We start from the raw sequence: 27,603 nt of genomic DNA on the forward strand, positions 1-27,603 counted from the left end.
TTTGATAGCAGACGAGCCAATATTCATATAGTCTCCTTTGAATGCAACGCAAACACTGGAAAGTTTGCAAGTCTTGTTTTCGTAAAATGCGAAGCTGGCTTTATCGGGATTGTGCTCGGATGTCCCGGAGTCCAAATCCCGCGCGACGACGCCGGCGAAGCCTCAGGATGATTCTTGAGAGACGGCCCAGAACTGGACCGTTTGTCGACTTTGATTGGGAGCTTGGGAGAACCTTTGTACATTTCAGACACGACGGGATCACCACCTCATTCACTCCAAATTATGCATTTTTGTGAGTCACAGGAGGAACATTGAAGCCGTGTATCCACTTTTTGTGCCCTTTCCGTCGGATCGCGTGCCTTGAGATATATTTCAAGAGCAAAATCCAGTTAGCATGTGCTCCTTAACCCTATGGGTTGTTTTCTCGTGACGTCGCCCGTTTTGCAAGCTGGCGGCGGCCATATTGTTTCCCTGAGCGCGTTGTTGCTACACTGAGTCGAAGAACTTTTAATAAGATGCCTATTCGCGGTGCCGCGGGTTGCTCAAACAGTCCTGGGGTGAAAAGCGTGATTACAAAACGGCTAAAATTAGCAGGAATCAAGGTGATGAAGCACAAATTCTCTGCGAACAGAGACGAAGGTTATGGAAAAAGGTGCTCAATCGGAAAGACGTCACGACGGAGGAGCAGTGGGATCAGACAAAACACTTCATAAACGGTTAGTTCAGTCTTATTTTTTATCGTTTGATTGTTGTAGCTTATAACAAATGCTCACAAGTGTTATAAGACAGCGATGTTGTGATATTTGCTTATGTAACGAAAATTGGGGTCTATGCAGATTTTATTTGCCTGGATGTTCAAATGCAGAATATCTTTCAGTCAGGCGTCTCCATGGACTGTGTGCTGTTTGAACTGCTCTTTTGCGTATCCGGAGACATTAAAAATCAGCGGAATTTCGTAAGGCTGCCGTTTAATGGCAGCGATCTTCTCGTCATCCCGCTGTCAGAGTTGTTGAACGGTCCACCGTTTGCATTGCCGATGGCAGAAGTCGCGTCCTTCAAAACTCCGCCGTTTGCCATCACTACAGAAGTGACTCCGTGTAAACCTTTAAATTCGCCGTCTTCGAGAGAAAAAAAACCTCATTCTGGCTGACAGACTGTTTTTTGCGTCATTGTGCCGTGTAACTCTGCGTATAAAGATTTCGGGAAGTAACATGGCGGCGCGCAGGGGTGTATGGGTCATTGAGCAAAAAATGTGGCGTCAGTGAAAACAACCCATAATGTTCGGGAAAAGAGACAGCAAGAACCAAGAAGCGCTGCTCAATCGAATGAATCCCGAAGCAGAGTTTCCTTTAACGCGCGTAGCCGCCACGCTAATTACGCATTTCCATTTGTCGCCATTGGTTTGATTTGCAGTGACGGCGCTTGAATGGGAATCGCGGGGCTCCCGGGCGACGTCGGTCTTTGACCCGCGCCACGTCGCCCCCCCTAAATTTAAGCGCCTCAAACCTGACAACGCTGTCATCCGACTTGACTTCCGGGCTAATTGTCCCCCAGATGTGCGAGCCGTCTAATCGCGCCGCGTTCTGAACCCGGGCACCGATTTCGAGACCGATCAAAAAGCGTCCCGATCGGCTGACAATCCCGCTTAGCCGCGCCGTCTCAGACGGACCCGGACCGCCTGCTGACGAATGAAAAGGGAGCTTCAGAGGCCCTCCTTGGAGATTTTACACACACAATGCACACAATGTAGCGTCGCTGATGGACGGCCTGATATGGAAACCTTTTGAAATGACAGCGTGGACCAGGTTTTTCCTCGCTGCTGCCTGATTACTTTTTGCGTTTCCTTTGCTTCGATGTTCAGTGGGCGAGTCAAAACGTTGTTGTTGTTGGTGGGGTTTTTTTTTTGGGGGGGGGGGGGTCGGGGGTGCTTGAATGTTTGGCAAAAATAGGACTGGAATATTTAAGGTGAAGCAATTTTTTTTCAAAATGTATATCTTGTAGTTTCCACAAACGGTGTCGGCATCAATTTGTCCGTCCATTCATTTGAATGGGCAAAGATGATTTGATTCGGGAGTGTTTTCGCCTCTCGAGCGCGGTCATGGAACGAGCGAAACTCGTATCTCAAGGCATCGCTGCATATTTTTTCAAAAAACCTTTTGCACGGCTCCAAGGCCTACTACACTCCACCGTTTGGATGTTGGCACTCGGAGAATGTTTTTTCAAAAGGTGCTTCTTCATTTCAAGTTTGACAATAATTTCCTTTTGTTCAAGCAAAAATCGCCGACTGCAATCGTACTCCGGCTCGATAACTTGCGTCTAAACATCGGACGCGAGGAGCGGCTGATAGCAAAGTAAATCCAAACAAATGTGACCTCGGCGCCGTTCACACGCGGAAGCACGGAAGTCATTTAGCCGCACTTAACTGTCGAAAAACAATTAGGGCAAGAGCATAACAACACGCGCTCGCATTGTAAGTATCGGCAACGCTCAGTACTCGTCATGAATTTTGCATGGAGGCCCTAGCATTAGCATAAGGACTCTACGGAAGATATTAGGAGCTTTCATTGCTGTTCTTGAACGGGGATCTCTCTCAGATGTGCTGTCAAGGATCCGCCGTCATCTCGTGCACCTCGTCGACTAATGAGTGCGCGTGCGTGCGCGTCTGAGCGTATCGTACGGAAATCGGGGAGGGGGGGGGGGGATGTCGTCTGTGGGCATGCGTGTCACAAATCTTCACAAAAGAGGCAACATTGTCTCTGCCCAACTCATCCGGCTTTTTCTGCGCCTTAACGAGACGGAAAAATGCAACATTTATTCACATAAGAAGCGTTTTGACGGACGTCCGATGCGCGGCGACGTAATTAGCATCTCGCCGTCTTTCTGCTGCCGCCGCTCCCCTCTCTGACGTCCTCTGAAGCACTTTTGAAACGACGCCGTCCTTCCCCCATCGCTGTAATTATTTTCCGGCGGGGACGAGAACAAAGTGCGCAACAAAACATCTCGTGCGAGCGCGCAGGTGCACGTGGCGTGTTTGCGGGCGCAATCACACACATAAACCCGACATTACCCCCACCCACCCACCCACCCCCCCTCGCTGTCTGGTTTACATCGCTAGCGCGTGTAGAACAAGTCGTCACATGTCGCCACGCGGACGCAACGCTCGGCCATCTGAAGTCGCTACGCTCGCACCGAAGATCGGGGACATTTTCCCACGCGTTCCCTCCGTCCGACCCTCAAAGTCGGCAAGGTCTCGATTATCTGGTGGCTCGAAAGCGCAAGTGTCAAACTGAAGGCCCGCCGCGTCATTTTAGGTGGGTTAGCCATTAGCCTTGAATTTTGTTCAAAACTTGGCATTCAAACAAATAACTGACGTGAAAGGGTGCCAGTTAGGAAGTAGCCTGAAAAGCGCACCACTAATAGCAGAAGTATAGCATGAAAAGCCACAAGAAGTCTGCCGACAAGCCAAGGCCCACCTGAACACATCCAGTCTCCAATCTCATCTGGTTGTTTTGGGCTCGTCGGGATTCTGTTGGAGATCGCGTTACGTTGAAAAGTGGTGAGCGTTAACGTGTCAGCAGACAAGCTAACTGTTAGCCAAGCTTCTCCCTTTTCTTCTTTTCCTTTTATTTTTCTGCAATTAGATGCCTTCCGGGACCACGCCGCCTCTCGCAGGTGAGTCTCGGTATTACTGCAGCGATCCGGTTTGGGGATTGTTACGTGGGCGCAGGAAGAAGACACACGCTCGTGGCATTTTTTTCCTCGTCACTCACATTAACGGTGCGAGGCTGAACAATCAGTCATCACGCGTGGGAGGCAGCCTGCAAATTGGACTTTCCCCGGTCCGTCTGGAGTGTATTGTCATATGCTGATGGCTGCATTAGCGGTACCGACGCGGCGCTGAAGTGATTTGCGAGCGACGGGGTCCCGGTAGCATCCGCTGAACTCCTACTTAGCCACCAGCGAAGCCCATTTTTCTTGATTGTGTTCTACACCGAGCGCATTGATAATGGGCTGTTGCGCTAATAAGCGGATAACGCGTGACCCGGCCGTGAGGTTTTTTTCTTCCCCGCTTTGAACTGGAAGCAGCCAAAGCCGGCGCGTAAGTGCAATGCTGTGCGACCGAGTTCATTTGGAAGCAAAAAAGGGGCGCAGTCGCTGCTGACAAACGGCATTGCGCGCCAAGTTGCTCATTATTCACTGGGAACTCTTTGTCTGCCTGCGATGGGATTAGCTTCTTCTTGTGTTTCCATGCAGTCCCCCGCTCCGCCCTGCCCTGCCCTCCTCCCTTCCTGTCCCGCTCCCCGTCCGTGATTACCACATCGCCTCCAGCCACTGAATTTCAATTGGGTCCGCCTATTATTTTCCTCCATGTGATAGTAATTATTTACAAATCCGTGAGCGCTCATGTGAAGTACAGGATGTTCCATTATTAGTGGAGGGCGGGCGAAGGTGGCTGATTGTGAATATGCTATTAGCGCAATTACATTCAAAGACGGCCACAGGTAGCCCAAACCCCGAGACGCGCGCCGCTAGCCCGGTCGGATTATCGTCACGGATCGCGGCGATCGCCGACGTTCGTTTTGGCTCGAGGGGGCGGATCGTGCCCGACGAGATGACGACCAGGAAGCCCGGCCGGCAGTTGTTCTCCTCGATGCGGAGACGGCTTCACGCGTGCGACTTCGGGATGAGCCGGAGAGCAGATTACAGGGGGCGCGTGTAATTGCGGGGGGGAGGGGGGTGGGGGTGCTGATTTGGCAGGAAGGAACCCCGCATTTCGTTGGCCTCCGCCGCACCGCGGCACAGTCGTACATTTTCCCACAGATTTCTACTCCTTAAAGGTTTGGGGAGCGTTTTGCCCGTTCGCGGCTGTTTCAACTTGCAAAATCATTTCACGATTGAACAGATGTTTCCTCCTAGAAATCAGCCATTGGAAACTTTGGCGAACGCGCGCCGCCGACGCCTGTCATTGCGACGGTTACGCGGGTGCGCTTATCACAACAAAGCGGCCCTAATGGCGCCGGCTTGCATCCGGCGGCGGCGCCCGTGGCCCGGAGCTTGCCACGAGGCATCTACGCACAAAGGCGTGCGCGACGCCGCCTTTGCGCAAGAAGCAAAAAAAAAAAACCTGTGTTGACTTTGCATGGTGACGGCGGCGCGACACAAATACGCCGCACGGCAAAAAACGCACGCACGGGTTGACGCTTCTGCTTTGTTGACACGTCGTCCTTTTCTATTAACAAAGACTTTCACGTGATGCAAATGTGAAGGAGGAAAAGCAAGTCCATCAAGACCTCCTGGCCTGTCGCCGAGATCAACTTTTCGATTGGCCGTCTTTTCCTGCACGCGAGCTCGTCGCCTAGTGCCTAAGCACATTTGACCCAATTTTCTGTTCGGTACAGAGTTGCAGCCCTTTTGTATTTCTTCGCTACTTGTTGAGTGCATTTACCCAGTTAGCTTCTGCGCTAAAGGCTGTCGACAGACTTTGTATTGGGTTCATTCCACGTTATACTTATACCTATGTTAGCGCCTGAAAACATCTGATAATGGCCAATTAGATCATCACAACAACGAGAAAAAAAACACCACCACGCGAATATACACAAACGGGGGAAGGGCGAGCAAAAGCACAGCGAGGGGAAAAAAAAGCTTGGGGCTGTCCAACTTCAGACGGCGCACAAAACAAATAATCCGACTAAAAGCGTAACCCAGTGAGACCTCGTTCTCTGCCCGATAATTGTCTTCTTTCATGGCAGCGTCCATCGGCAGCCAGCGCTGCGGCCGTGTTGCCGGGCCTGCCGGCTGCTGGACCGAAAGATGGGGGGTGGGGGGCCGCCTCCGCAGGGAACGCTGCAGCCGAGACTCATGAAAAACGAGCGGGGGCGGACGTGGACACCCCCGACGTGTGCGCGTGGAGCGATTCCACACACGTTAGCCCGTTAGCTCTTTGAGGCGATTGCGGGATCCGCATCAGATCCCCGAAGTTAGCGTTGGCAAGCGCCACCTTTGACTGATCTGCAACGGCGGTGGAACAAGCGCACCCGCGTCTTGGAACAAGCGCACTCTGGCCTCAAAGCGGCGCCGCCTCATGCCGGATTCGCTCTTCGGACGAGTGGCAACCCATCCGGTTTTAGCGTTGGACCTTCCCACGTGCGAGTCTTCGCGTCCACAGCTGGCCTCGCGTGGGCAAAGCGCAACTAGTTTCATCTTGCGCAGCTGGATATTCTTTTTCCAGGTCCTTGAGAAAAAGTTGCAAATTGGAGGCCTAAATAAAGCTGACAAAAATGACATTTGAGCGTAAATCTGCAATTTGAAGAAGCAGAAGAAGAACAAGATTGCCATCTTGGTGATTAGAGAATTAGCTACGCAGTCAGATCAATTAGTGGCATCCGTTGATTTTAACGAACGTATCGTGAGACGTTCAAGTACGAATTGTACAATTGGCCCAGAACGGCCGCGACTGCGACACGACAAAATGGCAGCCTTCACATTGCATTTCCAGCAATGATCCTGGAATTTGTCAAGTATGGCACGTGCGCCACATTTTTGGATGCAACTGAGTGACTTTTAAGTTTTGACTTGTCCAGGCCCCAAAGAAGCTCGTCGTTCATTCGTTCCCCCGAAGAAGGAGGACCGAAGATTCTGAGCCGTTTGGTTTCGGCCCATTTCATATTTTGAACTCGTCCTTTCCGCTCCGGCGGTGGTCTGACGCAATCGCAATCGAGGTGAGCTCGCCCGAGGAGGCCCAAAGTTCGCAGGGTGCGGCAAAACGCGAGGCCGCTTACGCAATGCAATGGAGCGTCCTTCTGGAGCCAGAATGTGCCTCGGTGGGGGGGTGCGGTCTCAACAGAACGGCCAACTTTGGATTCAGCCTGCCGTTCAATTTTGAAGGAGGGCCGGAAATGATTCCCAACGGCCAGAACGCGCGATGACAACTCGGGCCGAGCAAATTGAGATCATCCATCTGCCGGATATATTTCGAGATGCAGTAAGAAGAAGTAACACCTTTTACTTTTGGGCAATCGGGCAGATTTGTGAGGACAATATCGTGACGGAACGTTTTTGCAGAGAGGCGAGACGGCAATTTAACCGACATGTTTGATTGACATTCTATCATAATTATAATATCTTAAACATTGATTGCAAATGCAGTCGGACACAAGAAAGCAAAAGAAAGGAGAGATCACAAGAACGACATTTTCCTGGAGCACCAACGTGAAATCATCCAACTCACTCAGATCTTTGCAAGATGATTTTTAAACTCAGCTCGATGGAAAATTGAGCGCGTTAATACGTTAAAGTTCTGGTGTGCCCCGTTCCAATTTGGGTTTTGCATGTTCCGTTTACGTGCGTGTATTTTGTTGTTGTTGTTGTTGTTGTTGTTTTTGTTTTTTTTTGGGGGGGGGGCTTCCTCCCACATGACCCCCCCCCCCCCCCGTCCTCTCATTGCGGCTCAATTTTCACCTTGGCCGAGGTTCTCCTCGCCAGTCGTGACACCAAAACACGGTGAATGTTTATTCCATTTTTCAGAGCGTGTTCTTTTTTTGGTTAGGTTCACACAACCAAAAACAAAACGAAACATCCGTCAGCAGTTGTTATTATTTCATATGCGGCGTCATTCTTATGCTTTTTTACTCTTTTGAGTAAATATGGCGGGAACAGAGACAGTTTTTCCGACGGTTTCAAACTCCGCGTGAGCACCGTCGCCGCGAGCTCATAAAAATACACGTTGACTGGGTCTCTTCTACTTTTTCGGGATTTCTCCATGACCCGAAATCAACGTATTCTCTTGAACACTGTTAGCAGTGACCCGCTAAAAAAATTCCAACAATAAACCTGAAACCTGAATGGGACATCGCAAGCATTTCCCAGTTTCAAGATTCCCACCATTTTTGCTGTTCATCTAAAGTCCATTTCGTCATTTTAGACTTTTAAACTTTGTCGTGTCGTGCCTGTCAACCAAAATGTCATTTTTGCACAATTGAGGTGTCTTCAGGAAACTTCCTCAAATTTCAAAGAAAACCAAAGTGACATTAAATGCTTTGAATCGTCAGAGCAGGTCAGAGAGCTCCAATTGGACTCGGCCAGTACACGTTCATTAAAAAGTCGCAAATTTGCTGATCCACGCCAAGAAAATCCAGCGCGTTTTTTTTTTTTTTTTTTTTTGTCTGGGCGCAAGAAGAAGCGGCGCTGGCGGCGCCGACCCGCCAGACGTCTCCGAAATAATCGCCGCTCACTTCAATTTTAGTTTTCAGCATTTAGTGTCATTTGATACGTGCGCAGTAAAGCGCGTCGGAGTCCGTGTCGGTTCAGTGTGGCTCATTCAATTCAATATGGACGTGAAAGCCATTTTAACAAATGTATTCCTTATCATCGTAATAACAAATCAATGCAGCAACTTCCAATTTGTATTTCTCAAACCATTTTGCACTAAAATGTAACTCAAGGCCATTTTGTTTGTGAATTTTGTCCCCCTCGGCAAAAAAAGAGGCGCGGCGGCGTCGCCCGTTCGCCGCCAATGACGCGCGGAGGCGCCTCGGGGAGAGTCGGGAAATGGCGAGCCGAGCGCCGTTTGCCTTCCCGGTCTCGGCTTGGGATAGCGCGACGCAGCAGGCCGTGGACCTTTTGGGTGGGGGCAACTCGAGTGGCCTCCCGGCGCCAGCGTTTAAAACAAAACAAAACAAAACTGGGGCGGGGGGAGATTGGGTTTTGGGAAATTTGCTTTCTCCGCTTGAAAGCTGCGACGGGGAACGCATCGGAATGTTTTGGATCCCAAAGTGAGAACGAGGGAAGCGACGGATGCTCAAAGCTATGAGCGCTAAATAAACGTTGCGCTTTTGTTCCTGCTGGCTTTTTGGAACAAATTCGGTCTCGTTTGACCAACATTTTCTAAGTGCGGCGTTGTGGAAATGAAGCCGGAGAAGCCGAGACCTCCGCCAGGGCCCGCTCGAACGTTTGTCACCTGTGAACAATCTGGGATCTTCGTAGCTCAAAATGGCTCAAGTTTCAGTGCGATCGAAAGGGAAGAAAAAGTAATAAGATCCTACATGATGTGATGTAATGACATTTGATGGAAATAGAAGTGCCTGAACATGTTAAGCGCGATGTTAAATTGTTGCCAAATGCGCAATCTGGAGAAGATCTGCATGACACTTACGTGCAATTCAAATCCGACAATATTTGACAGTGATGGAGCTTTTAAATCAACTTCCATTATGACAACGTTTGTGTTTAATTCCAACAATATCAGCAGAATGTGGAATCTTTTACAACGTCTCGCGACAATTACGTGCGTTCCCATCAATAAAAAATAATAATCAAAACTGCAGAGCCCAAAGGTAACCTCCTTGGCAGAGGTGATCAAGGAATTACACGGTTATTACACGGTAACATTTACCTGCCAGCGAAAGGTCACGTCCGAGCCACCGTGATTTCATTCTTATTGTTGAGATTACGCCGCGCGTAATTTGGGTTTGGTCGGCTCCGTTGCGTTAGCGCCCCTCTAAAAAATCGCGCAAACGATCTTCGTCGGTCCGAGCGCAAAGTGTCAACGTGAATTTTGCCGTCCATCTGTTTTCCATTAGGAGGCGCAACATGCATAATTCATCGGCGGCGAGAAGTCGAGACGTCCCCGTCGCTCGCGCCGTTCGTCGGAGTCGGCGTTTGTCGCCGTCGGAGACGAGCCGACTCGTCCGCCGAGGTCGGAACTCCGGAGGACGGCCGTCGGCGTGGCTCGAACCTCTTTTGCGCTCGGTCATCAAGAGTGCAAATGCAGTATTGACAAAAAGTTGGGAACGTAAAACGATAACGCACCAAGACGTGAAGAAGCTCCTAAATTTAGCCAAATTGGTTTGTGCTTCGAATCGTTTGCAGGCGTCGCCGCTCACTGTGGACGCGACACAGTCGTACATTTTATCCCCCCAGAAAGCCAACAAATGTGATTCTTTTATCGCGGACATTTTTTCTTTGATTTGATTTATTGAACCTTTATTGAAGATTTTTTTTTTTTTTTTTTTGAAAACCCATTTTGCAAACGTGACCCGGTAGGCGGCAAACACAAAGAAACGTAAACCTAAAGCACGGGTGGGTGTCAAACTCAAGCCCGGGGGGGCCAGATCCAGCCCACCACGTGATTTTATATGGCCCCCGAAGGCAAATTATGAGTATGAACTTCCATGATTTTTGTTCAAATCTGTACCAAAATCTCAAATTGTCATAGCATAAATGATTATGTTGCGATATTGCAAGCATTAGTGTGTACCCAAGCATCAGCAAGATTTTAAAAACACATTGACCTTGATTTGTAATGCCAAAACTAGATCATAAATTTCACGTGTAAATATGATGACGCGAAAGATTTTAAGATTTCATAATGGGCCCCTGAGGGAAACCGTAACTACAAAAATGAGTTTGACACCCCTGACCTGAAGCAAAAGCGCGCAAGCTCGTCACAGCAGAATCAGAACGTCCGCAAACTCAAATCAAATCAAATGATTTTTTTTAAATCAGATTTCAAAGTCTTGGCTTTCACGGCACTGGCAGGGGGGGGGGGGGGTGATCGAGGTCCCCGGTTATGATGGAGGGCGGGGGGGGGGGGGGCGCAATACGCATTTCTACTACGTCTCACTTCGGAGTCAAACGTGTAAATATTCCCGCACGACATCGATGGGGTCTGCACGACGGGCCCCCGCTTTCATTCGACGTCGACGATCTTTTCCGGAGCTCAAATCTCGACTTTAAAAACGAGCAAACGAGTCTTCACTCGGCAGACATTTGCAAGGCGTCGGACTCGGACGACGTTTTTTTTTTTTTTTGTTATTTTTTTTGGTGTGTGTGTGTGTGTGTGTGTGGTGTTTCGCAAACATCGACAAGTGCTGACCTCAATTACTGCGGTATTTTCTTTTCTTCGGTCAGGTTTTAGCAAAACAAGCTTCTCATCCCCTCTGAAAAGAGGAAAAGAAAAGGAAAAGAAAAGAAAAGAAAAGAAAAAAGAAAGAGGCCTTTGCAGCAGCTGACTCGGCTTTTTTGTTGTTGTTGTTGTTTTTTAGGACAACAAAAGTTCTGTCTCCTAAAATGTAGACGCAAGTTGCTCATCAATTTTGATCACAGGCCAAATCTTTTCTGGTCCACATTTTGCACGTTTCCATTGGATTAGTGAAACTGAGAAGGTGGGGGGGGGGGGGGGGGGGGGCGGGGGGGGGGGTTATGAGTATAACCAAATGCATTTTGGGTGCAAATGGCAGATAATGTTTTGTTTAGTTTTGTTTTTGTTTTCTTCTCGTTTTCTTTGCTTTGCTTTGTTTTTGTTTTGTCGCCACTTTCGCGTCAGGCGGGATGGTCAACGAGCACCCCGGCGGTCCAATTGGCCGACTTCCCTTCCGAGGCCGGTTTGCGTCGACGCTAACCGAAATCTTCACTAGTGACGTCGATAAGCTCGAGAAAAGCGTTTGTGACTCGGGAAAACCTTTGAATTCCTCTTATTTTGCGTCCCCCGAGCCACCGGAGAGAGAATATTAGAAAAAGTGGCTCTGGTCAAATATGTCTTCCCCCCCGGCTTTGGTGGTGGCCAGTTGTGTCTTTTGCCGACGCGAAAGCAAGCGAAGAACTCAAAGCGAGCGGAGGACGTTTACGGCGGCTTTTTTGTGTTTTCTTGGCGTCGGAGCGGCCCGAAGCGATGACGTGCGCAAATGAAAACAAGGTGCTTCTAACGCGAGTGGCACAAATGGAATGTGAAGTTAATCCCGCCGTCCCGCCCGCTTTGCTCAATTTTGCCCGTTGAAATTCTTGACACTTTGCACCTCGCCTGAGACGAGCTGTTGACCCAGACTCGGAGTGTTGCTTTTAATATGGCCGCGCGCTATTGACGGCCGCGGATTTGTTGGCGAGCGTCAGCCGGCGAAGCTCGGCCAAATAAACCGGGGGGGGGGGGGATGAAAGGCGACCTTTGAACCCGATGACTTCGGCACTTGAGCCGGATTGTTTTCAGCTGAGTTTTCTCTGGGTGGCTTCGCTTCAAGCTGCCGGAAGCCGAGTTCCAAGAAAACCAATCGGACGCCCGCGTTTACCGTCTCAAGTAGCCGCCGAAGTTGTTGGTGGTTAAAAAAAAAAAAAAAAAAATTCTTCAGCCGCCCCTCCCCAGGACTGGGTCTTCCCCCGCACGCTTTTTTTGAAGTCCATCTGCTGATCACAGTTGTGTGTGACATTTCAAAGAGGATTAGCTGCGCAAAATGTGATAAAAACTATTTTCACGTGACCCCGCCATCGCCAACATGACCCCCCCCCCCCCCGCCCGCCCCACTCGGGTGCCAGTGAATTTCCAACGCGCGTCGACAAGGAAGCCAACAGTAAACGAGCGGCTCTACAAATTCCTACTTTCGATAAACGTCTTCTCTCTCTTGGGTCGACTCCATCTGAACAAATATTGAAAGTGTGATTTATCGACACGTTGAAATTGGCCTTGAGTGCGAGTTGGACAAGATGACATTTTTTTGTTGTTGTCAAATGCGACAAAAGCAAAACGTCAAACATTTGATTGAAGTAACCGACTTCAATTTTGATGCAGGTTTGTTTCCTTGAATTTTTGACTTCACCAAATTCTTCTCTGTTGATTTGTTTTGTTTTTCTTTCCTTTTTTGCCGATTTGTATTTTGTTCTGGTTGTGTCCGGAAAGTGCACTCGTCCACGGGCAATATTTCATTCGTCTTCTGATTAGTGATCACGTGTTTGTGTGTTTTTCATCTCTCAAACTGAGTGTGTTCAGAGTACCGGCTAAGTAGGAATCGTGCAGTAAATGTAAAAACAAAGTGAACCATTTTGTTGCATTATGTTCGGGAATATCTAACTAGGTGAAACCAGATGAGATCATTTCATTCCAAAATGTGTGAAATTGTAATAGATTGCATAATTAAAAGTCACTTTTGGACATTTTCATGATTACAATTTGAGTTCCAATAGCTCAGATTTTTTTTTTTTTTTTTTTTTTTCCCTTTGACTTCCTCCCCCTCTAAAGCCGCCGCTTGCGATTGGTCCTCCCTGGTCATGTGACCTTCTGCCCCAGTCTCCAACGTGAGCTATTTTTCCAAGTATGACCTTGAATTGGCACCTTTTTGAAACTGTGAATATGCATCAAAGAACATTTGAACACTTTCATCTTTATCTAATTTTGCACTTTTCTATTGAACATCGAGTTTATTATTTGCAAATATGCGGTTAATTCCAAAATAAGAATCTATTGGGGGGGGGGGGTTTCTCAAAGAAGGTTTCAAGCGAGCACCTTGAATGCATTAGTTCAAAATTAAGCATAAATCTTCTGTGTAGTGCAGGGCTCAGCAAACTTTTTGAGGCCGAGGGCTGCTACGTGACCTGTTTGCCGTAAATCTCGGACTCAGTTCATTACACGTACATAAAATATATATATTTTGTTTCATTTATTGTCGTAAGTGACATTACTGGTATTATGAAAATTTAATTCACGTGGGCAAGTCGGATTCAGCACAGATAATAGTAACAATTTGTGGCCTACGATATTTTCAGAACACACCCCGCGGGCGCCTTACATGGTCCTCGCGGGTTGGTGGCCCCCGCAGTAGTGTATGATTACTTTGAGAACGTTTGAAATATTTCCACTCCGATTCCACTTTCAAGCAGGTAGCTCGTAAAAGTAAGCGACAAACTTTCCAGAGTGGTGACTGAGCATCAGTCGGACGGGCATCAGAAGAGTACTACGAGCGTTACTCGCGGCCGCGACTGCGTTGCTGTGCGTTTTTAAATCGCCGCAACGGCCGCGTGCTAATTATTAGCAATAATTAGCACGCGGCCCGTTCAAAGTTTGCCGCCATTTCCCGACGGACGGCCGCCGTGTTACGGCACTCGTTGAGCTCATTCTTACGCTAGGTCTTCGGACAATAGGTCACGAAACCACGCGGCCGACGCACATCTGGAATTGAGCTCCCAGGGGAAGCTAATAGAAGAAAGAGGCCGACAGTTATTGGTGGGCCGAGGGAAAGGAACGCTTTGCTCCGTCGCGAAGGGCACCAGAACTTTGCTTTGTCCGGCTCGTCTTTCGGCATCGCGGAAGCGGGCAACCGCAACGATCCGCGTCCCGTTAGCGATTGTTAAGAAGCGGCTGCGCTGATTGAAATGGATGGGTCGTTCACGTCCAAGCGATCAAACGTTGAGCGCGCGACATCCACGCCGCGGCGACAACTCCGGGCGAGATTATTATTTCAAAGCAATTTTCTCTGCGTTGATCGAAAAAAATGAAGTCAAAGCAAATTCTTGCGGTAACGCTGGGGTACAAATATTTATAACTTTATTGATAGTTGACTTGTACAAGATGTACATTCATATTTTGTGACTCAAAAGGGGCTCGGGGGCCAAACAAACATGAATCATGTTGAATTAAGCATGCTAGGCAATGAAATGAGAAACTTTGTCACGGACGCGGACGCAACAAATTCCGCGTTTAAAATTCAACCATCCCTGAAAACTTTGTAAACGTTGACACGCTACATTTAGGGGTTGTCTTTGTTCCCCCCCCCCCCCCCAAAAAAAAGACAATGCACCACAGCTGTCTGTCCCCCCCTCCCCCCCAAAAAATGTTTACAAAAGAAATGTAAGACAAAACGTACACTCAACGCTTTCATTTCAGACAAAAATAATAAATAAAACACAAATGTTTAATTTAATTGGAGACGTGAACGATTGCAAATGAGGGTCCAGGACAAAGTGGGCGGGGCACGTCGACCGTGCGAGGGGGGGGGGGGGGGGGGCCGCACGTCTCCGGCAGCGGTTTGGAGATTTTTGAACGTCAACACACAACATGCAAAGAAAAGCTCGTCGGCGGCGAGTCGGAAAGTGGCAAATTGTCGGAAATGCCTGTTGGAGATGCGGGGGCGAGGGTGACATTTGCCACCCGGGCGCCAAATGTACACGTCGACCCCCCAGATAAAATGGACGGCGGACCAAGTAGAAACTCCCAACAGTGCATGGGGGGGATACAAAGCAAAAGCAAACTAATCCCGTCTCTTCGTGGACGAACTGCTCGCGGTTGAACTTGAGTTTTATTTACAGTATTGCACTTAAACTGCCTTTTCAGTTTGACTGACGCCTTCATATTTTCAGAACAAAATCAAAAGACAGCGCCTAACAAATTCACGTGACCGCCACGACAAAAGCGAGCGGGCGACGCCTCGGCGTTTTCATCTCGAGCTCATTTCACATTTTCAAATTTGAGGGGAGCGAAATTCTTGGCAATAAATACTCGAGTTGGTTCAGTAGATTTGAAAATTCTTGGAGAATTATTATCGTGATATTTTAGCAGTAAAGGTCTCGTTTTGTTCAAGAGCTTCTTGGATTTGATTTTAGCACCACGTTTGGGGCAGCTAAGGCAAACTTTACTTTGGCTGATGGCCAAATAAATTTGTTAGGTACTCTCAAACGCATTTATAGCCTTCATCCATTTTTTTTTTTTTTGGGAGGGGGGGGGGTGACTCAAAGCTGTTTTTCTTCATTTAGTCAAGTTAGCATCTGGCTTGTAAACACCCACAACACACCAGAGCTGAAATGCAAAAGGCCGCCTTCGCGCCTTCGACCCGGAAGCAAAAGAAACAAAAGTCCGGGAAGGGAGCAGGACCGAGTCCGCAAAAGCAATCCAGAAGACAATCTCGAAACAAAACGTGAAACTTGTTGCATTTGTTTTAGCACAAGTCGGGTCGAGGCCTCCGGGGGTGGGTGGGTTGGGGGGGAGCTTTTCGGGAAGGCCTCGGTGCACTGCGGACAACAGTGGTCGCAACTAAGGAGGTCGGCGGGGGCGGGGGCGGGGGCGGGGTCGTCGAGGGGCGCCCCCCCCCCCCCCCGCCCCACCCCCCCTTCCCCGACCGTCCTCAAATGTGCGCGAACGTCCTGCTGGGCTCAGACAGACATCCACAAGTGTTTGTACGCTCCCGGGGACGTGAGCTGTGCCTCGAGGGGGCGGAGCCACTGGCCCCGCAGAAGTCCTGCCTGTTGGGTGAAAAGTAAGAGGTGACTTCATTGGTATTTCATTAGCGCTTCGCTGGAAAAGTGGTTTGTTTTGGCAGCTGGTCTTTGTGACAATTTGCTGGCTCCCCCTCCTCCCTTTTTTTTCTTGCAAAAAAATCTTCCTCTGACTGTTCCTCCCCCCAGAAAACATTCACGCTCTCCGACTCCCCCCTTCTTTTTAGTTTTATCTGCGAGCGTCACGGCCGTTTGGCAGGCTCCGTCTTGCGCGGGGGGCCGGGGTGGGGAGCGGCGGTTGCTCGGGGTGGCATTTAAAGGTGGGGAGGGGCGCCCCGCTGGGGTCAGAGTCCCAGAGCCTCGGCGTGTTTCCTTGCCTTGAGTCGCAGGTCGGCGATGCTGGAGTTCTTGCTGTTGCTTTTGGCGGCCGCCGCCACCGCCGCCGCCGCCGAGGCCGAGTCGGCCAGCGAGGCGATCGGTAGTCCGAAGGGGGGCGGCGGGAACATCAGGTAGGGGGCGTGGGCGGCCAGGTGCGGGTGCAGGTGGGGGTGGGAGTGCGCCACGCCGTCCAGCTGGAGCTGCGCTTGGACCTGGGAGAGTTGGAAAAACAGAAAGAAAAAAAACAAAAAATACAACTACCAACAAAGTTGCGGGTTTCCAGACTTTTCCGCATTTGCGTCCATTCATCAAGCACGCGGAAATCCTTCAAGTTTGTCGTTTTTGCCCTCCACCGGTCACCAGTTTGGACACGGCGTCCCTCTCGCACGAGGCAATTTGAAACCGTGTCCAGACTTTTGGCCGCAAGTGGAGAACGTTTGGAACAACTGCAAATTTTGGGGGTGGCTCGCCGCCCCGCGGCCCTCTGAAATAGGACCGCCCCTGCGCTCAACACGTCATCGCAAAATAAGACAAAAGAAAAAGGTTGCCAACCGGAGTAAAAAGGACGTTTTCGCCAGGTACGTGCACAAATGGCACCGTGACGCAGCAGGAAGCGGAAGAAACCGTTTGTGATGTCGTTAATAACGCTCGAGTTATAAAAAGTTTCTTTGCGGCTTTGAACGGGCTTGATAAAATCGCAACAAAATGGAAACAATTAGGAGGGGAAGTCATGTGAGGAACGCCACGCACACACACGCACTTTGTTTTTTTTTTTAAAAGGTTATCGTGAGTATATGCGGCCGTCGTCCAAGGAGCCCCTTCCTGATCGAGGCCCGCACAAAGCTGGACTGGCTCTGCCATGCCCTCCAAATTCCATCATCGGCGGTGCCGATAAATCGACATTCGTCAGGCTTTCCCATTCGCGCGCGCACACAAAAAAAATTTGAAATCAAATCAATAATATTCGGTCGAGGTCATAGAGCGTCAAAAGTGGCTCAGAAGCCCCCCCCCCCAAGGAATGTGCAAAAAAAATACTGGTGGGCGTGTCCATCACCAGTGGACCCACCACAAATTTTGCCCAAAAATGATCACATTTTGACTCGACGCAGCCATTTTTAGAGACGTTCGTCCATTTCCGACAACGCTCCCGCAAATGCTAATTTGCAAAACTGACGGGGAAACCGTCATTTTTGTATTCACCCATTATGATCATTTTCATGCTTAAGGATGGAACTGCAAAAAAAGGTTCGTTCAAGTTTTTCCAGCAGCTGATAAATGGCACTGTGGAGCAATGGCCTCACAGTTCTGAGGACCCGGGTTCAATCCCGTCCTCGCCCTGCGTGGAGTTTGCGTGTTCTCCCCATGCTAGCTTTTCTCCGGGTGGGCGCTCTGCTTTCCTCCCACACCCACCCAAAAAAAAAAAACACTCTAAATTGCCCGTAGGTGCGATTGCGAGCGCGACTGCCGTCTGCCTCCGTGCACCCTGCGATTGGCTGGCGACCAGTCCGGGGCGTAACCCCGCCTACATCCCCGATGACAGCTGCCGTTTGCTCCAGCACTCCGGTGCCCCTCGCGAGGATAAGCGGCACCGGTAATGGACGGCTGACGCATGTGACGATGCGACGACGATCGCGGACAATCTCGAACCCGAAACCATCCGCGCACGGCGCCTCAAACGGAGCCCGCAACAACTGCTGCGTGTGATGAGCGACGTTTGAATTGTTTCGCACGTGGCGACCTGAAACGCTGAGCAAATAGCCACCAGCGTCAATGCACTCGCCAGCCATTTCATTTGTTGTCAGTTATTCTAAAGGTTAATAAATCTATTCCACCCCCCCCCCACCCCACACACACACACACACAACTGAGAGCATCGACGACGGGAATCAAAGTGATTCTGGATTTGCTTAATTCAGTCGCCCGTTCTCCGCTTTTATAAACACGCCGTCTTGTTATGCTGATTATGTATTCGATTGCATAAATAAACTATTTTCTGCACTTAAAGGATCCTCACATAGTTGGGAGATATAAATATTTATCCAGACATATTCCTGAGTCAAAGAGAGAGAAGAGGCCACGAGGGCCTCGGCGGATCCCTCCTCGCATTCTGCCAATTATTCGGGAAAACAAGGAGGTGAAAACCAAAGACGAGCAAGTACATTTTTTTTGCATTTTCTCCAATCAACAACCGACGGGATTTCCATTAGCTGGAGAAGACGAAGACGACGTTGCCGTTTGTGTGATTGGTCTCAAAGAGCGCGTGAACGAAGGGGAAACTATTTCGCGCTTTGCATTTCTTGAACTTGACCGTCCGTGTATGTGGTTTTTTTTTTTTTTTTTTTTTGGGGGGGGGATTGTTTTTCAACTCCCTTTTTCTCCTGAAACGCCGCAAATGAAAGCCGACGTTGGACGCGGTTAGCAGTTAGCGTTGCTACGCGCCTCAAGGGCAAACAAACACTGGGACCGACTGATTAAAAAGGACATGACGTCACCTTTTTCTTGGGGTGGTGGCGGCGGCACCTCCCTAAAAAACAGCTGCCCCGACCGGCCCACGAAAAACAGTATTTGCACATTGAAAAAAAATGCTTTTGTTGTCTTTCTGAGAAAATCTAAAGTACAAGTTTGGTGAGAGATTCTTTCAATTTGACTAAATGCAGCCCAAGCTTAGCGACGAAAGGTTTGTACAACTGTGCAAGGAGGCGGACAAGACAAGACCTGGTTTGGGTGCTTTGATGAACCGGCATCCGCGGTGGCCAAATTCAAGCCTGTCCAATTGGAGCGGCTCTTCTCATTCCCTTTCAAAGCGCAAACGTTGCTACTTGAAGCAATTGCATTTCACTATTTGAAAATCCATCCATTTTCTGAGCCACATATCCTCACGAAGATCGCGGGAACACTGGGGCCTGTCCCAGATGTCAACGGGCAGGAGGCGGGGTTACACCCTGAACGGGTCGCCAGCCAAGTGCAGGGCAAACGGAGGCAGACAAACAGTTTTACTCACCATCACACCTACGGGCAATTTAGAGTGTCGAATCAATGTTGCGTGATTTAGGGATGTGGGAGGAAAGCAGAGTGCCCACCCGGAGAAAACCCACACGAGAACATGCAAACTCCACACAGACAAGGCCGGGATTTGAACCCGAGGCCAGTGGTCTCCAGCTGACCCACCGTTCCACCTGAAAAATGCTAAGTAAATAAAATTTCATCAGTTGCTAACTTAATTGATTGATTGATTGATCTCCATCAGCTCTGATAGGTGTTGCCCCCCCACCCCACTATTTTATTTTATCATAAAATTTTCCATTTTGCATTGTATGACTGTCATCACTTTTTTTTTCCCCCTCTTTGCATATTTCCAGTTGCGACGACAACCACAGAACAGGAAACGTAAATTTGCCTTAGCGAATGGAAATCGTTGTCCATCTCGTCGACGTGCACGTAGTATGTAAATATGAAAATAATTTGATGTGACGACGGTGTTTATCGGCGATAGCGTGACAAGAAGTGCAAGGGGCTGTCACGTTTTGGGTGTAAGCGGACCCCCGGAAAGCCAGCCGAACCCTCCGGGGCGACAATTCAGCTTATTTTTACACTTGCGTGAACCGTTGGAATGTGACATCAAACATCGCCTTTAAGTGTTTGATTTCTTATGGGGAAAATGTTGAAGTCAAATTGTTGATTTTCATATTTGGCCTGGCCGATTTGCCACAAGCAGTGATTTGAAGACCAAAAGCTGTTCGACAACATTTTTTTCCACATTTTGCAAACTTATTTTCATATTCATATGGCGGATGCTTGTGCTTTGGTAGCTTCACGAGGAGCTGCGGCAGTTCCTCGACTTGTGAGCGACTTTGATTCCGTGACCGACCTCTTTTCTTCATATCTTCAATATTCAATATTGCTCATTGAAACACATTGACATGTGATTTATATTATCTATATTTTCCTTCTCCTGAAAAAGCGCCCAAAATATTTGTTCTTTTTTTTCTACCTTGAGCAGTGAACAAACACGCACACGCACACACGCAAAGGCGCAAATAGCGGCTCGTAACTTGGGGGGAAAAAAAACCTCGTAAGTCAAGCGACGAAAAGTTTGAAGCGTATTTTGCGGCCTAACCTGCTGGAAGGGCATCCGGAGGGCGCCCATGTTGACGTAGGGCGCCACCCTGCAGGCGTCCAAGTGGCTGCCGCCGCCCAAGATCACGCCTGGGGAGAAGGGAAAGATGTCTGTCAGGCAGCCAGACAGTTGGCGTTACGTCAGATGGGCGCAAACACAGCAAACAAACTCCAGAAAAAAAAAACAAAAAAAGAAAAATAAAATATAATAAAAGGCCCGAAAGCGCACATTTTACCTTTGTGCATCTGGTTTTCTTGTTTTCGACATTTGGCTCTTCTGTTTTGAAACCAAACCTGCGGTTGGGGGAAAGAAGAAGAAGAAGAAAACAAATGAACAAACCGATAGTCAGAAAACTCACAAATATGATGTTATTGTTTTTTGTTTTATGTCACTGGAGTTTGATTTCGATTCAAACCATTGAAAAACCTTCCAAATATTTCATCCAAAAATGTGCATCAGCTTTTAAACATTTTTATTTTATATTACGCACGCATGCAGCAGTCGCGTGTGGATGTGTACGCAAAAATATTATTTAGAACCTCTCCCACGCATGTAGATTTTTTTGAAGTAAGATATTATTCCAGTCTACTTCGTTATTAATAGAAGTCACGGCAGTGGATTTTTTTTTTTTTTTTTTTTTTTTGGGTGCGTGCGCGCGCGTGTGTGTCGTTGTTGTTGAGCGAAATGAGTCCGAACTTGACGTGTAAGGAGTCCAGACGAGTTTTTTGCTCATTAGTCGTCTTGCAAATGACCACAATCAAACCGTCGGTTCCAATCCGTTTTGGTGTGGCTGCTTGTGAAAGGAAATCATTTGAAATGGACTGAATCTCATTTGGAGTTTGTTTTACTCAAATGGGGCGAAAAGCTTTGCTTGTGTGGCTGCGGACGATTGTTAATCATCATCAAACTCATTTGTCTGATGCAGCCCCCGCCGCGGCGCCGGCAAATTCGTCAAGTGCAAAACGCAGAACCGAAGCGAACCGAAAGTAAAATGGAATTTGTCCGCTCGGGTCTTTGCGCGGCCTGACGTTTCGCTGCGCTAAGAGGCCGCTCAGCTCTTCTGATTTGGGCTTGATTTTATTTTTGTTGCGTGCGCCCGCCGTGAATTCGCCACGAGACGACGCATTCGCGCAAAATGAATTCGCGGGAGCTTCTCCAAACTCGCGAGGACGTCCGCGGGCGCTTTTGTTTCGGGGAAGGGACGCAAAAGCGCACCTGAAGCAGCGGCGCCGAAATGGGCATCGAGGCGACTTGCAGACGTCAATCGTCACCGTCGTCGCCATCGGAACGCGAACTTGTTTTTTATGTAACGGGGTTGAAATCTGCAGGGTTTCCAATCGATTCATACCAACAAATGAGAAGGAAATTTGGGGACGGGTGATGACGTCATTTCAAGTTGAAAGTGCTTTTTTTGGATCCTCGTTTTGTTTTTTTGTTTTTTGTTTCCCTTTTTTCGTCGCCGGGTTCGGACCTGCACGCGCGCCTCGGAGAGGCCGAGCCGCTGGCTGAGCTCCTCCCGCATGAAGGCGTCCGGGTAGTGGGTCTCGTCGAACAGGCGCTCGAGCTCGTTGAGCTGCTCCAGCGTGAAGTTGGTGCGACTCCGGCGCTGCTTGAGTTTGCCCTGCGCGTCGTCGTCCTCGCACTTGACGTCGTCCTTCTTGCCGCCGTCCTTGGCGCACTCGTAGATGCCTGCAAAATTCGTTTGGCTTCGTCACACTCGGAAACGGCGAAACCGCAAACGTGGCCGATTTCACAAAGACTGATAAGCTCGCGCTGATTCGGGAGCATGATTTTGACAAGCATCATCGAGCAGCAGATGATTGCCTTTGTCTTCCTCTTCGTCTTTTTTTTTAATAGTCGAGTCGATCATCAAAACGCAAATCATCTTTTTATGCGCTTGATTTTTCTCGATGATGATTTTTATTTCTGCTCATTTTCCTTTTTTAAACAAATCGCTTTCGTAAAAAATATATCCAATATATTTCATGCGACTCTAATCGTATGCAATCTTTTCCTGTCAATTGTTGTGTATTTTTTTTACCTTTGGTTATTATGTTGAAGGTCATCTTTGAATTAAAACAAGGAGCCCTGCTATTGTATAATTTATCTCAGTTTCATACATTGAACAAAAAAAGTTTGATGTCTCCATGTCTGCCTTGCGCGTAATTAAAAGGTATTTGGTGATTTTCAGGGAGAGTTGAAAAACGACGTCGCTTGCTCACATTTAAATCGTGTGAAACAAATAAAAATCTTAATGCAGAAAAGCAAATCTCGAAAGCTCCTACATGGAGAATAAGTGCTCAATTTTAACTCAACTAAGTTCGTGTGCCGCCGTTGCAAAATCTTGAAAATGACATACGTGCAGGTATCTTTAGCCAGATAGCTTATATTATTTCATGTTGGGCAATAGAAGAATTTTAACGTCGGAATATGTTTTTGTTTTTTTTTTAAAGATCGAATCGCGTTATACCTTTCCTAATTCCTAATTCTATTTTTTTTTTTTTAGGGAGCCAGTTTGCAAATCAAAATGTTCCACTTGATGTTGAGGCGACCCAGAACGAAATGTTTGTGCTCTTTCTTTCTGCTGCGCTGCACGGACGCAGACAACATTTTCGACTTCACATTGTTGTTTTTGTTGGTTTTTTGCAAGCAAAGCAATTGAAGTGGGGCTCACATTTTGGAGTTAAGTGCTGATTTTCTTTTTCTTTTCTTTTTTTTTTTGCGCTACGCCGAGCATGACTCCGGATTGTTTGCATTTTTTTTTTTTTTAAATTTCGTGTGCGACGCGTTTATTTACCTGGCCCGGGCCGCGTGACGTGGAAATCCTTCAGCTTGTCCTTGTCCTTATCCACGTCCACGTGCTCGTGCTCGTAGCCGTGCAGGTGCGGACAGTGCGCGGCCTCGCCGAAGTCGTGCTCGGCCTGGGGGCTGCCGTGGCGGCCCAGGCCGGACGTCTCCAGAACCTCCCGGTACGTGATGGCCTCCTTGCTGCTCTCTTTGCTCTTAGCCTCGAACGACTTGGACACGAACGCCGTCAGCTCCTCCATGACTCGCACTTCCGTTTTGTCGGGGAGGGGAGGGGGGCCGGGGAGGGGGAGGGGGAGAAGGGGGGGAAAATAATGAAAGAAAGCCCCCTCTCGCCCCGGTCCCTGTGCTCCTCACGGGCTCGGGAAAATGGAAAATAAAGCCGCAAAAAGAAGGCAAATGGCGAGAGCAATCCAGGCGCCGTGAGAGCTCCGTGCTGCCTCGCAGGAGGAGGCGAGGAGGCGAGGAGGCGAGATGGCTCCTGCTGTTGCGAGCTTTCGGAGAGGAGAGGCCGCTTTTTATAGCGGCTGCAGACCACCACCCCCTTCCTCTCTCCAGTGTGTGCGCGAGCTGCAATTAAAGCCCCCCCCCCCCACACACACACACACACACGCTCAATTCAACTTTCAGCAAGCCGCCCCCCCCCCACACACACACACACGCTTTCCTTCCCTTAACCTTCTCTTCTTCTCGCTGTTTTATTTCTTGATTTCCTTTTTTTTTTAACTTCACTCATAAACGCAAAACTGATGGAGGCGCTTAAATGGATTTCAAATAAGTGGGAGCGGGGATGGGGGGGGGGGGGTTCACCGAAAATGCTAACGGTGCATGGTAATTAATTAAAAAATACTCATTACATGGGGAAAAAAAATGTGTATGTCGGAGAGCGATTTGTGTATCAACACATTTTCAAATCAGAACTGTTTTATTTCACTTTATTCATCGGGGCCATCGTTCCAATTGTTCTTTCAAATTTGTTCATATTATTTGGCGACTCTATTCGTCTATTTATTGTTGCGATTTCTTTATGCTTCTTGATATTTCGTTACGATTATCTTCAAATTAAAACTACACCCACATACGGTACATAAATATATACTTCACATGAAATATTAAATCTAATATACTATGGAGATATTACATCTAAAATGTGCTTTATTTGAGATATTACAAAGCTAAAGAGCAAAGCCTGTAGTTACTCTCTTTTGTTGTTGATTTTTGAAAGATTGGAAAGTCTATTTTGAGGCTCTTCTGATTGAAATGTTTTATTTTCCCACCAGCGGTGCAGCACTACTAATCTTTTTTTAATAAATTGAAATAAATCGAGTTGTGCATCGCGCAGCCTTTTTTGTGCTTCATTTTTAAAAGAATTCACAACAGCGTGTAGTTCAAATGTGTAGTGTTGGAATTTGCGCAGAGTGCTTGATACTTGGTGAGCTCGTGATTTGGCGTTTCTTTTGCGCATCTTGATGAAAAGTCCAAATGTTTACATGCCAGGAGAATCCATAAAGTATTTCACAATTCTTTTGTAGCTGCAAGTTTGGGATGGAGCTCAATCGGCAACACACACACACACAGTCTCAATATTGCTCTTTATCTTTCCTTTTGCTTCTTTCTTTTCTTTCCTTTTCTCGATCGGACTCGCACCGAAAAGGCCGGCAGAGGCGCGCGCTCCCGCGGGTCCGCCACCGTGGGAGCCCGTCGTGCACACGCACGCATCCCCACGCAGCGTGTCCTTTTTTTGCCGGCTCCCTCCCTCCCGACGACGCGCTCGCACGTCCCTCCATTTGTCATCCCGCACGCGCAAAACACCTTTCTCTCTTCCCCCCCCCCCGTGTTAATAATTCCTCTTAAAGACGCGGCAGCGGCAGCAGCAGCAGCTCGTGTCGCCTGCCGCGTCGGTAGCGACGCCCACCCCAAAGGTTAAGCAGGCAAATGAACGCTGGGGAAAAGGTTCTAATCTCGCCGAGAGGTGCTTCGCGCAAGTTGTTGTTCTTTTGAAGGCAAACGCGTCGCCATCAAGTCGGAGGCCTGCCTTCCGCCACTTTAAGTGGACTTGAACGCCGCACCTTCAACTCACGTTTTGTTTCGAACAACTGAGGCGCGCGCGCCGCATTTTAGTGAACGACAAAAAAAAATCTCTTAAAGGAAACTCAATCGTATTTCCATCAACTGCTCTTAATTCAGGCAATAACCACCTTCCTGCTGCACGGCTTATCATCATCGTTTATTATAATAATAATAAAGATTACGATTTAATATTATTATTATTATGCTAATCGAAAGCCAATTATTATGACTCCCTCCCTAATTTATTATTAGGCCTACATAAATGTGGTGATTCATGTATTTCAAATGTTTGTAGACTTACAAATTGAAATAATATCTTGGCTTGGTTATGATGCGTAAATTATTAGCAGCAGAGCGACGCTGAAAGCAAAAAGTGCTTCATGTTCACTCGGGCGCGACTCAAAGGTGCTCCACTGAGGTCACTTGACTTTTCTTTTCCTGGAAAACAATCCAGTTGCAAATGTTTTGGTTGAACATTTTACACATGTTCAATTTGAAATTCAAAGGACTCCAACCCGACCCCATTGCCGTTTGTTGAGCTATTTGTTGTTGTTGTTTGTTTGTTTGTTGGTTGCACTCATAAGCAAACATCAATCTTAACCCACCGAGTGCCATTGAGCAGTGCTGAGGAATTCGGTTTTGGAACCTTCTCCAAACGTCAAACAAAAAGAGTGAGTCACGCTCGGTGGGCAACCTTTGGCGCAGGGGCCAAGTGTGCGCCACAGCAGCTTTTCAATGGGACATTATGAAATTCTAAAAAATTAAAAAAAAAAACATTTAGCACAGCTCTCGTCTGTCAGGTCACAGTTCACCTTTTCAAAATATTGAAAAGAAAAAAGCAGGCGCGCAATGTTGACAAAATCAGCGTCCGACCACATTAGCATGGCGACTGCTAATTTCACAGCATCCAGAAGATTTTTACTCCGGGAAATGAAAAGTTTAGTTTCAGCCTGTCCTCTTCCTGGCAGCCATTTTGGTGAGGACATCCTTGTTGGACGCTCAACAGTTTTGGAACAGGAATTACCAATCGAATCTTTTCAAAAGGTTGGGAAAAAGTGCACGGGAAGCCGCAGTAGGCTATACGGCACAGTGGAAAAGCAGCAAAGAACAAAGAGTCCAGCCCTTTTGCCAGCATTTGAGGCCGTCACGGAGGTCGCTCCAAGCGGCCTTTGGTCCCGGACGCCACCTTCAGAAAATGTGCAGTGGCGGTTCTCCTTCCTAACAACAAACTCAATCGCACCAAAGACGACGACATTTCCAGATGGCTGCCGGAAAAGAGGACAGACTGAAACAAACGTTTCTCTAAATGACCTTGAAACGTGTATTGTGAACATTTTGGGGAGGAGGGTCGATTATCTGTCGATTAAACGCAATCGTACCCTTGACTTTTTGCCTGGCCTTGCTGTCGGATATTAGCACCAACGCCTTTCAGTCTCTGGCGGTCTGTTGAGGTCGGCGCAGACGACGGCAAGTCCGGCGCCGGCTGGCTCGCCGCCGAGCGGGCCAAACGCGCAAATGTGTCGCTGACGTGCTCGTCGCGCCAGAGCTGGCGGTCCGTTGCCGTGATTGTTGCGCAAAGTCAAGTCTCCACGCGAGTAACGAAAGCGCAAAGACAAACAAAAAACGGCTGACTTGTGCCAAAATATATTTTCGATCGTATATCTTGCGCTTCCCGACGGAGGACGACGTCAAGCGTTTGGATGTTCCAGAAAAACAAAGTAGAGGGAGTCCTTCGGGTTCAGGCGGTCTCAAGGCCCGTCCCCCGTCCGCTAATGCTTGTCCGGGGGTTGCGCGCTGGGAGTATCTTCGCATTTTTCGCCCTCCTTTTTCAACATTATGGCCCCAAAGAAGAAAGGTGCCGTTTAGCGACGCTTCTGTAGCAGAAAGAAAATCCATTACCATGGAAACGAAGCTCAAGATCATAAAAAGATCGGAGGAAGGAGAGACACCAACACCAGCGAGGCTTCAGTCGCTCGACCGTGGTGACATTTATTAAAGACAAAGCCCGTATTTCAGCGCACGTGATGAAGGGTTCTGTTCTTACGTCGGATACGATGATCACAAAACAAGGATATCTTTGATACTTGTGGAGATGGAGAGGATCCAGGACCGGGTTCCTCGGCAATAGCGAAGCGCAGCCTCCCCTTCTTCTTCTTCTTCTTCTTCTTCTTCTTCTTCTTCTTCTCCACCCACCTCTCAGCGGTAATCCTCAGTACGTCATCTCCTTTATTTCAATCTTTTTGTTTTTTTTTTTTATATAA

The 27,603-nt window shown here is 48.3% G+C and overlaps 2 protein-coding genes across 3 annotated transcripts in view; both read right to left on the reverse strand.

Annotated features, from left to right (window-relative positions):
- Window positions 1–3,607, reverse strand: part of fgf14 (fibroblast growth factor 14) — a 159,490-nt gene extending 155,883 nt beyond the window's left edge. The window contains exon 1 of the mRNA XM_061841049.1: window positions 3,474–3,607. The gene's annotated coding sequence lies outside the window, so the exon portion shown is untranslated. The remainder of the gene's footprint in view (window positions 1–3,473) is intronic.
- Window positions 3,608–15,861: 12,254 nt separating this feature from the next.
- On the reverse strand, window positions 15,862–23,745 carry shox (shox homeobox). 2 transcript variants are annotated; one of them, XM_061841048.1, is made up of 6 exons: window positions 23,265–23,745; window positions 21,939–22,156; window positions 20,703–20,760; window positions 20,468–20,556; window positions 16,350–16,562; window positions 15,862–15,999 (listed from the first exon to the last, which is right to left on the reverse strand). In XM_061841048.1, the coding sequence occupies exons 1-6, from the start codon at window positions 23,512–23,514 to the stop codon at window positions 15,910–15,912; spliced, it is 918 nt and encodes a 305-aa protein (XP_061697032.1). In that variant the 5' UTR covers window positions 23,515–23,745; the 3' UTR covers window positions 15,862–15,909. The 2 variants fall into 2 exon arrangements, with proteins under 2 accessions (XP_061697032.1, XP_061697031.1); XM_061841047.1 differs by having other exon boundaries at window positions 20,468–20,577.
- Between the last annotated feature and the right edge of the window lie 3,858 nt (window positions 23,746–27,603).

This window comes from Syngnathoides biaculeatus, chromosome 14 (genome assembly GCF_019802595.1).
Source record: "Syngnathoides biaculeatus isolate LvHL_M chromosome 14, ASM1980259v1, whole genome shotgun sequence".
NCBI lineage: Eukaryota > Metazoa > Chordata > Actinopteri > Syngnathiformes > Syngnathidae > Syngnathoides > Syngnathoides biaculeatus.